The sequence below is a fragment of the Pterocles gutturalis genome, unplaced genomic scaffold (assembly GCF_000699245.1).
Source record: "Pterocles gutturalis isolate BGI_N339 unplaced genomic scaffold, ASM69924v1 scaffold20067, whole genome shotgun sequence".
NCBI classification, from domain to species: domain Eukaryota; kingdom Metazoa; phylum Chordata; class Aves; order Pterocliformes; family Pteroclidae; genus Pterocles; species Pterocles gutturalis.
In genome coordinates, this window is record NW_010110672.1 from 30,489 (window position 1) to 42,117 (window position 11,629).

The following is an 11,629-nucleotide window of genomic DNA, read 5'->3' on the forward strand; positions in this document are numbered from 1 at the left end:
ATTGACACAATGAGAAATTATTAGGAACAGTGAAATTAAAAGTTATCTTGAACAAAACATTGCCTCCTTTATTATTTTGCGCCTAGAAATCCTGTAACATTATTTCACATGTTCTGTGCTTTGGATTCTCCAGTTTAACATTAAGGGAGAAAACACACATCTATTATTTCTTACTCCTTCGCTTGCCCAACAACCCTTCACCTGAATTGTAATTGGTCGCTCCTTTAACAACCGCTTCTCCAACCGTTACTGTATATTTGTGTTTGCATAAGATGCCTTTATTCTTTGCAGTAACGTGTTTAGCAGCTCTCCTTTCTTCAGGAGGAATTTCTACCCTGTCATTTCCTGTTTAGTTACGGGTTGAGATCGCTTTTGTCTTCTGTGCTGTTTACTTGGTACCCTGCTTCCCCCACTGCCGGGAACCACGGGCTGCTCGCTAACTCCTCAGCCTCTGTCTCAGCTCTGGCACTACAGCTCTGTTTTCATTTCCGTACGTCATTAACTCTCGAACAGCTCGCTCAGACTTTTCCCTTTTTTTTTTTTTTTTTTTTTTTTCCTAAAGCGCTGTAGTTTCTTTCTGTTAAAACACCAATACACTGAATCTTCACAAGCCTCCAGAATCAGTGATCTGCCCACAGCAGGCACGAGCAACCTGAGAAATCAAGAACATGGCTCTTTACCCAGATAAATCCGCGTCGTCCCACGGGAAAGGAACAATGTTTTACTCACGAAACTGGCAGTGGTGGCAACCAGCTGTTGGCTGCCCACCACCCAGGAAAAGCCCAAAAGCAACGGCGTGAGGGGGGGATGCACCTGGAGTGGGATGTCCTAGGCACAGCTCTGGCACTCAGGAGACAGCAGTAGGACAGGAGAAAGGGGCAGATGGGGAGAGATAGGAAGGTGAGGGTGTATGGGGGAAAGGAACAGGGTAGGAAAAAGTCAAAGAAGGACTAAGAGGAGAGCTATAGTGAGTGTTAAGAGGAAAACAAAACAGAAGGTGAGGATACAGAAAGCGCAAAGAGAGATTAAGAAAATCCAACCTGCCAGAAAGAGCACCTCTTTGTGAGGCAGACAGCAGGTGCTGCCTGGGGAAGAGGTGATTCATGCATCTGGAGTGTAGGAACCAAAACACCTCTATCTAAGAAAGGAAAACTAAAAATAAAAGACCTGAAGGAGGTGGCAGAGGGTGCCATGCTTTTTTTTCTTCTGGCAATCCAGTGCTTCCCGACCGCATGACATTTTTCGAATAGTTTTGTGAAGAAAAGAGAGCTCGATTTCTGGACCCTTGCGAGAATCCTAACGGTTCATTTCACCATTATCTCTTCCAATGCCAGCCCTTCCTGCCCTCCTCTTCGCCTTACTCCAGACTCATTTTTTGAGACATCTGCAGCCATAGCACCTCCAGGGCTTCAGCTACATCTCCAGAATGAGACTTGTCCTTTGTTCGGGGTCTGCATGGACCCCGGGGGAGTCAGTAACAGAGGTGGCACTGCTATGAAGCAAGGGACGCTGATGGCACACTTACGCTGACCTCCACCAGCTCAGCCCTGGGGGACTAGCAATGCAGTAAGTAACTGCTGGCCAAGTGGTAGGAGCATGGGTCTTTAACACCCTCTGCGGCAGTCTGGAGGGCCACCTATGTAGTCAAGCTTCTGCTACAATCTATGCTTTCAGTGGCTTTCAAAAACTATCCTGCTCATCTTCCTGACTGACTTTGAGCACTGAGTCTTAGTTCCCCCTCTCCTCCACTTTCGATATTGCCACTGCATCACAAATCACTGGCAATGGATAAAACCATCTCTTACTATAGCTACTTTTTTTAAACCTCCCCTGGAAGCCTTATTATAGATCAGATTTGATGAATTTCTATCAGATACACTGCACCACCCCTCTTGCCTGACAATACCTTCAACAGCTTTTGGGGAATCTGCTCAGTGGCATTCTGCACACTTACTTTTTTTTTCCTTGCTGTAAGAATTGTTTTGGAACCTTGTATTTAAAACTTTCTATCAAAATTGCATTATTTTTTTCTCTGTTTAGGAACAGTGATTTACTAAAGAGTAGATGGGCTTAAAAAAAAACAAACCTTACTAAATATTGAGGACTCTTTAATTAGGGCAAACTGAACAATTTAACTGGAAAAATGATTTATTAAAAAACCAAAACATTTTACAGACAATACTTAGTTTCCTAAAAACTAACCATAATCTGTTTGCCTAAGAAATACTGGAATATTTTCATTAAAAAAAACCCCCAAATTTTCCATTTGCCAAAATTGTAGACACTTTGACGATTCTTTTTTAAAAATAATCTTTTTCCCAATGGAAGAGGTAAAGCGAGAAGTTAGCAAACAGACAAAATTTGTGGAGAAAAACTCTGGCAGAAAATTTTATTTCTGCTAAATTCAGGTAGCAGGGAAGACTATATTTTTTGTTAGAAGATCTTCTTAAAGCGAAGTGTTTGCTGGCATGTTATTTTGAAAAACAACACAGTAGGATGACTTCTTTAATAAGTGGGCATAAAACCCAGAGATTAGAAAGTCTCAGAGTGAGAGACAAAACCCCTGTGCGATATCTGATTCCTCTGCCAAAGCAAGGAAGGTTTTTAATAAAGGTCATGGAGAAATAATCTCCAAAGACAGCAGTGTCTCCTTCCCCCTATATGTTAACTCTTTTATTTCGCTCCTCTAAAGTGAACGGCAGACCTTAACACACGCACACATACATGCACACACAAAAGGAAACAACAACCAAAGAGGAGTGGAAAAAAAAAAAAAAAAGAAAAGAGCCTGAAATTTTAGTTACACCACATGTGGTTTTCATTTGTGAAAAATGAACAAGCTGTTTGTGGTTAAACTGTCTAATCTGCTGTTATCAATCTAGCGCTGCATTCAAGATTTACAGGATACATCAGCTTCTGTGCCACATTAGCTGTAAAAGGGAGAGGGGGTGGGAGGAAAAAGGAGGAGGAGAGAGTTTATCCTGAGGAATAATATTTCCAATGCAGCCACACTCACACTACATCTGGTTGTGCTGGTAGCGGCAGTTAAATTGAAATATTTCACAGCGTGTGTCAGAAACATGCAGAATGGTAATTATGACAGATCTGATTAAGCCTGAGTGCCACTAGCTCCCTGGCCAGCTCCGGTTGTGCAGGTGTGACCTTGTGCGTGCCTGCGTGTGTAAATAAAATTAATTACAAGCGAGAGGGCGAAGGCTTCGGTGACATCACAAAGCGGAGAAACTCCCAAGGGGGAGACCTAATGGAATATTTTCCCTCAGTCTAATAATACAGTTCATATTGACTTGAGGTAATTAGTGGGATCATTAAAGCAGTTTTCCCGGCGTATTTGGCTGCCTGATCAGATTAGTGAAAATGTTCTTCAGAACAAGCCCTGTGTGGTCTGCCAGAGAAGGAGGAAATAAAAAGCAACAAAGCATATTTTGGAATGATAAGCAGCGCTGGACTTTTTGCACAGCATTTTGCATGGCCGGCCTCGGGAGCCTGGGCGCCCGACTCTCCTGACCAATTCACTGTTTCATCCCAGGCGCACGTGCTCCCGCTGCATGTCATCTAAGACTGTTTAATTTTTGTTCCTCTATCCTTCAAAAGTACACCATCCCGATCTCTCACTGCTTAAAAAAAAATCAGATAAAAGCCTTGTGGAAGTGCTAGCCTTAGAAGAACTACATTAAGACAACTGGGGGAAGGAAGAATAAATACATGATCAGCAACCCCCTACCTCTCTCCAAAAGCTAACAGAAGATTGAAGGCAATGTTTTCATTTCCTAACGGGCTTACTCCAGCAAAAAAAAAAAAAAAAGGAAAAAAAAGAAAAAAGTTTAACTATGATATGAAGTCTTCCACAGTAACAGAACACAGAGCCCTAATCAAGAAATGGACCATTTGCTTAAAAACAGTCTATTGAGCATGCTCTACCTTGCAAATGGAATATGCCAAGCTCTGTCACAGATGGCAAGCTTTGACAGTTCCCATCCGTAGCGTCGATACTCGACAGTTCAGCACAAGATCAGTGACATTCTGTCTCATTAGAGCCACGCTAATTATCACAGCTAGTTTCAGGGGAAACCATGTGTTGCAATGGTCAATTTGAAGGAGTCTGTGCATCAACAAACTGGTAATAAGGATCAGACACCTTATTATATGACAGCATGCTGCCTATGATCTGATTTACTGAATCAGAGGTACTGAGGCAACACTGAAGCCTGATGGGTTATGGAATTGCATGTACACAATGCGTATCTGAAATATGCTTTAAAAATAAAAGGGAGCTATATAAAAACAATACAAATAAAAATTTTACAATGGTGAAGTGATAATGAGGACTTTTTTCATTTGTCATTAAGACATGCAGAGATGTTCAGGATCTTGCCAGTCAGTTTTATATTTAATCAAATCATATAAGATAAATAATTCAAAATGAAAACTGTAAAATTATGGATTATGCTAAATTATAATTCATTCCATATTCTGATTTTTCAGTTTCAATAACATGTACCAAAAATTCCTTATGTTGTGCCGTCTTGCTGCTTTAACAAAATTTTATATTTTGTAAAGAGCTTCCTCTACTTGGCTCTCTTTTTTCATTTGTATACTTAATGACTTAAACTTGTACTTCTCCTAGCTTCTCCCACACATTCATGCTCCTTCCACCAGATAAAAATCATCCAGCCAAGAACCCCCCTTTTCTGTTTCTGGCCACCTGCAGGACCGCATCCTGCCAGGGACTCAGCAGTCCCAGCCCCAGCGCCTCTTAGGGACATGCTGCAGGCTGAGGCTGTCAGAGCGTTAAGCATTAACTCCCGACCAACGTCGGGCAGGTGTGCACCGCATCCCTCCAGGGATACTCTCCTTAGGGCTCAAATATACAGTTTCCTGAAGCTGCTACCAGTTCTTTAAACAGCCTCTACACAGATTGTAAGCAGCGTTTGAACAGCTTGTGCTGCCACCCGCCTGGCCGGGAACCTCTAGCCGGAAGAGATTTGACCCCACATGTAAAGCATGCTCAGGAAACACACTTTTTCATCAATGTGTCAACAAATCCAGCCTTTGCCTTATGTGTTGAAAGGGCTGCCTGGCCCCAAGGAGCTGTTTGAAGAGGTCAATATAATCCTCTTACCAGTTAAGTATTTTTCATTCTCTGCCTTTTTCTTTGGCTTGAACTATTTCAAGGTGTTAATGCTTTTTTTCCCCTCTATGCAGATTTCTATGGGCAATTGCACTCTGATATGAACCACCTCGGAGATTTTAAGGTGGTTTCTCTTCAGTGCACCTTTGTTGATTCAGGAAGTTGCTGTCTACTTTTTACTAGCAGGAACCCAAGACTCACTGAAGTCAACCCACTCCACCAGGGTCATACCACTAATGTGGGATACGGCCAGGATCAATGCCAGCCCTTCACCAGGCCTACCTAGATTGAGTGATAAGCCAGTTAGCTGAACACAATTTTTCTACACCCTTTCTGAGAATTAATTTTAAAAAAATTCCTAAAGAAATTTCCTGAGGTTTTAACCTTTATTTCTGAGAAGAGATGTTATAAAAGAAATTAAGACATGGTGCAGAGGAAGGACCTGGAGCAGTCTAAGCACTCACTTTGTTCCCACAATAAAAACCTGAAAATCTCCTTATCTCCTTCCCTCTGACCCAGGCAAGACAGAACACACTATGACTCTGCAACACAATGTTTTGTGAAAGAAACAAATCAGCTCTATCTGCCAAGTTTCACAGTTTCACTGAATGACATGCAGCTTTATGGGGGAATTCTTGATCGCACACAGAAGCCCATCTTACTTTTTCAGTTCACGCTCTTCCGCCCCCATCCCCGCTGACACCCGATCCTGCCCCGGCTCCTGCTGCTCATGGCACCTCTTCAACTGCCAGAGCTAGCACCCCTGGCTAGCAGAGCGGGGAGGAAAATAAAATAAAATAAAAATAGAGGCTGTTGTGTGGTGTACTTCTGCAGGTAATGTTTTCTAACTACTGTATCTCGCCTCCCCACGAGAGTGAGGGGTTTATTTCCAGGTGGACCCATGAAAAGACGGCAGACTTTGGAGCATGTTTTGTTTCCACCTTGTGTCTCCCCATGCAGTATCCCTCCTCACTCCACAGACAATCCATTGTAAGCCGAGGACCGGGGAAAGAAGGTTTTTAAGCCAAGATTTAAACCCAGGAAGTGACTCAGCTGCTCTGAGGGAGACAAAAGGCGGGAGACAACTTAACGGAGACATGGGGTGATGGTTGAGGGACCAAGCCCCTGCCTGCCCCCCAGGCTGGACCCTGCCGGGGCAGCCCGAGGTGTAGTGCCGCAAGGAAACAGCTTTGGAAATAAATTTCAAGACCCCCTTCTTAAAGGCACATTGTTACCAGAGGGTTACTCTTGGTGATAAAAAGGTTTCTTCCCCCCCCGCTGGAAAATTGTTGAATAGATCTTTCTATATCTGCGGTAATGGCATGTTACATCTTCGTGCCAGATCCACAATACCGTGCTTGTTCAGTGTGGGAAGCTGTTTAAAAATGTCTTTCCTATTAGAGTATATAGCTTAGTCTCTAGATGGAAAAAGCCAGATCAAAGATATAGCATTTATAAAACTGTTGGTTAAAAAGATAAAAGTGAGATAACAGACATGAATTTTTCACTATAAATCTCCGGGTTTACTACAACATTAAAATTTCCAGTAAAAGCAGGGTTTTATATACCTGAACTCTAATGGCCTATTCTGAAAATATTTATGTCAGGAAAAGCATGGTATTTGCATGCCAAAAGCAATTTTAGTGCCAATGTTTAGCATTCCCTTCCCATTTAACTCCTTCCCATCTATTCATGAGTGTAAGATGCTCTGCCTAATGCCTACCGGGTGCGCCTCCCCACGCAGCCTTTCGGAGGAGGATGCTGCAGGTGCATACTAAGGGAAAAAGTCAAACACTTCTAATAAAATACCACTGCACAAAATACTTGCCTGATGCCTTAGCTTTGCGTCTCTAGTGGTCTGAACCACTGATTTTACCTCCATGCTTTGCATGCGAAACTACTCACTTCAAGGGGCTAACTGCCTAACCAAAGTGAAAGATGGGGACAGAAGGACAGGAAATTGGGCAACATGATGCAACAGCTCAGAAGTAACGAGTCAAAACTCTCCATAGTTAGCTGACTTTTCTGGAGGCATGGGCAGTATTAGTTTTATTCTAAAATCGGAGCATGATTCTGTGAGTGCCTCACCTTCAACATACAGGCATTTGGATTCGGTGAGAAGGTAAGGGATTTGGCACATCCCTGGCCATGCGCAGCAAGCAGCAGGATTGACACTGCAGAAAAGCATCGATTTTACCTATTTTTCTACTAAAAACTTATTGAGGTATAATAATGCAGGCTAACAGCCTCACACTGTAGCACATAGGACTCTGAGAGGTACGGAAGCCGATATTACTTCAGTTTTTGCAAACTGCTATTTCCTAAATTTAAGCAAGCTTTAGCAATATAAGGGGATTTTCAGCAAAGTTTTGCTTTCTTCACTGCTTCATACCAGAACATGCAGGCCACAGCTTTTCAGGATAAGCCACAAATGTAAATGTAACTTCTCAAAGCACAGCAAACATACAGGAGCATTACAAGTCTCTACTTGCCTTATCTCTCAGGAGTCTTAGGTTTGGGCATTATTTGTTTGTTTGTTATTATGGAATAAAATTAGATTTCAGCATCTGTCACCATCAAAGAAAAAACCCTATCCCTGGGTCCCACATGAAAATGTTGTAACCAATGCACAGCTACTGAACCATGAGGCCTTAATGATCATTACAAAAATAAACTTTTTTTTTTGTTTGAAATAACAAAATTAAGAGTATGCTTTCATAATTACTTGAATCAGACTATCAGGTTATAAATTGAATAAAACCCCAATGTGATTCAAGTGTAAAAGTAACGCATACCACATAAATTTATATGTGTGTGGATTCTTTTTATTTCGAGTTATTCAGGTGTGCTGATTAAATTTTAGCAAACAATATTGTTAATATCGCTGTTCTGCCACTAAAAAACAACAACCAGGGAGCAGACACAAAGCACTTGGTAAATCTTTCTGTCTTCCGTTTGCATGCATTTTTCTAAAGTTCTCTTTTCAACATAACCTAACAAAAAATACATAGACCTACTAGGTAGACAACTGACAATAAAAATGTAAGATTTTAAATACTGATGTTAGGTGTTTTGCCAATTACAATTCTAAAACTCCCCGAAGACATGATGTATTCAAGCAGTTTGAATTATAATATCTTCCTTAGCTCCTCAGTATAACCACAGTAACTTTTAAAGCATATCTTTCCAATTTAACAGAATTTGAATTTATTCTGCAGATAATATATTGATCCTTAAAAACCACAGAAACTCTAAAAATACACAGAATGCATACATTCCTATCCAGGAAAAGAATCAAACATTTGAAGGAATCTTCTAGCCAAATCCCCAAACTCATTTGAACCCATTTGCCAGACAGCCCCTTTCCTTTGGGAGAGCCAACAAGCCGCCAGCAAAGTGCACTGTGAGACTACAAGTATGCAAATCATCACTCACCTAAGCCAGAGCACAGTCCCACTAATATCACTGCAATCTCTTCCTGCTCCTGTCACCCTGTCCTTGCCCTGTGCTGTGACCTCTGCCACACCGAGCCCCTGTCGCCAGCTGGTTTGTTGAGCATCAGGCCCATACGTGGTCCTCTGTGAATCAGGTAACTGCTGCCAAAGGCGCTAACACAGTGCAAAGGAAGATGCTCATTTTTTACCTCAGTGCTACCTAAACAGAAACTTCTGTAGCGCATCATTTAATAGCTCTTCTGTACAAAGTGCTCTAGTCAGCAGAACATTATCTGCAGTCTCCTGACTCATGCAAGCCCAGCCACCTTGCAGATGCTGGCTGCTTAGACACCCAATCTAACATTGATTCAAATCAGTTCCTTAAAAAAAAATAAAATAAAAAGGCCCTCCAGCAAACAACTATCTTTGTCCCCTGGAAGAGATGTTTTAGGTCACATACTGTTTTATACCATAAATCCAGACTACATTCAGGAGTTAATCAAGTTTTTATATCCAAAATAGGAAGAGAGCAGCAATGTTCAATTTTAGTGATTTTAAAACCAAAACTGTTAACCAATCCATCATTTTCTAGTATGTGTCCTCCAGACTTTTCACTATAACTGGAAGTTATTATCCCAGGATTTCCAGTTCTGAGCAGGAAACCAATATCCCCAAAATAAAAACAAAACAAAACAAAACAATGGACCTCTCTCAAGAGAGGTTCTCTTAAAGAATATGTTTGAACAAACCTCTTTTTCTGTGCAAGGGAGACTTCTTTGCACCAAGAAGTATTTCTCTGTACTGTTGACAAGTTCCAACGCAGAATTTTTTTACAATACAATATATCTCCTTTAATATACATGGCTTTGTTACACATTTAAAGCTTATTAACGGTCTGACTAGTAGTCAACTGGTTAGAGAAGACCCAACACGCCCAGTTTACCTAAGAGGTTACTTCTGTGAAGCAGCTTTCTACTACAAATGGCACTTTGTCTAACTACAGACCTGAAAGCTTTCTTAACACATAAATTAACATTGCATTGCTTAAATTATGGAGAAAAATAACCTCTAAGAATACAGGCATAATCTCCACAACAAAAGGGGAAAGAACTATGTGTCTAGTGTTGTTTGATTTCTATACTTGGTAGCAAAGTTTGTAGAAGAATCTAAATTTTATACAAATATCTAAAAAAAAATTGCACCGCATCCTCTGGAAGCTTTTGTGCTTTACTTTGAGTAACTGTCCCTTTTAAAGTCAGTATTGGAAGAGTTGTGCCACCTAGAAATTTTAAGATTACCCACTTAAATAGACTATCACACAAATCAGATCAGATCAAAATTACGTGGACCAATAGACTGGCTTCATACCTCAGTTTTGCAGAGAACTGCAATGGAAAGAAGAAGGTGTAGAGAATGGACAGTTCTCTAACCCCGAGTCTTGACATGTAAATAAAGACATCTGAGGAGCACACAGGTTGGAAGCTGCTATAACATTCTATCATAATTAGAAACATTTCAAGAGCCCTGTAATTTCCAATCAAAATTACAGTAATTTCCGATATACAAGCCATGATTCATGACAGAATTTTTACATTCCATGGGAGATTATAGTGGCCTGATGTATGACACACTGAGTACAGCACTAACATAAACAATTCAGTTTAATGTTTAAACAGCACTTGGTGTTTAGAATCCAACAATAAAAGAAACATATTATTGTAGAAATTATCACTTTGACAGTGATTGAAGGGTAGGCAGGCATGTGGCCTATAAAGCTATAATTTTTACAGTCCACAGCTTGAGTTTAATCATTTTCATATAACATTTCCAAAATATCCCTTTAAATGCTTCTTACAGCATATAACTTAAGAGACAACATCCTTTCTGTACAACGAAATGGAGTAAACTTCCAAAATATAAAGAACGTAGAAGTCAAAAGTTAAAGACTGTTAAAAAAAACCCAGCACTAAAATGCTGCCAGCCTAAGAAAGACTAACTGATCATTATCAGCTTTCCCTGGAAGATGCTGTATTCTTCTATGAAGCAATTTTAGAAAAGTAAAGGAATAGTGACTAAGTGGACTTAACATTTAATCTAAAGTGAAAATTCAGCATTGCAAGCATTGCTGTCTTTACCATTTCTTTCAAGCGTTTTTCTGTCTCTCCTTTACTTGCTTCTTGAGTACATTCTCACTTAAATCAATGCTTTTGCATACTCTGGTGATCTTTCTCAGAAGACATGTCACTTATGATAATCACACCGAACAAAAGTGCTTGCTGATTTCCCTTTCTTGCCACTAAACTTGACAGAAATTCTTCAGTTGAAGAAAACAGAAAAGGAAACCACACAACAAAGGCTTGAAATTGAATATGCAATATATACGTACGCATACATGCAGGTAACCAAGCAGCCATCATATTCCACAATGATCATACATGTTTTCTCAGATAAAACCTGCATAACCATAATTTGTTAGGGTATTTTTTTGTTTTTTGATATGGACAGTGCTGCTTCACCTCCTGTGCACAGCCTCACCAAGTGGGTCTGACTAAATTATTTTCACAAAAACCAAAACCCCAGCGTTCCTCCTTATAGGACATGTAATTGCAAAACACCAAAGCCTTGAGGTGAATTCACCAGGAACACACAGAGCTTGCCCACAGCTTTTTCCACGTCCACACCAGCTAAGAACTGATGAAACTGATGCTTTCTGAGCCGCGCAAGAGTCATGGGTGCGCAGCGAAGGCATCTCACTGGTGAGGAGGGAGGGATGGGTCTTGGGAAGCCTCTTCTCAACCCTGCCCAGTCAAGGGTAACCAGCGGTTACCTTTGGACTCAGCAAGGAGCTCCAAATTGTGGTACCAGGCTGGCATGTTAATCCAGCTGCTCGTTGTAACACACAAAGAAACAGCTCAAAATTGGGGAGGCGGGGGCAGGGAATCTCACAGGACAGGGAGGCTTTTGCACCCCAAGGACTTTACCTGGCTTTTGGTTGCCGCAACCTTTGCAAACAGTGCTTGAGACACCTTAGCTCTCTTCATTTCCT

At 41.1% G+C, this 11,629-nt stretch overlaps 1 protein-coding gene across 1 annotated transcript in view; it reads right to left on the reverse strand.

Annotated features, from left to right (window-relative positions):
• SATB1 (SATB homeobox 1) overlaps nt 1-11,629 on the reverse strand; it is a 74,149-nt gene that overhangs the window by 15,408 nt on the left and 47,112 nt on the right. Inside the window, 1 exon segment of the mRNA XM_010073479.1 lies at nt 11,565-11,629. This exon segment is cut by the window's right edge and continues 10 nt beyond it. Within this exon segment, the coding sequence (XP_010071781.1) occupies nt 11,565-11,629 (65 nt within the window).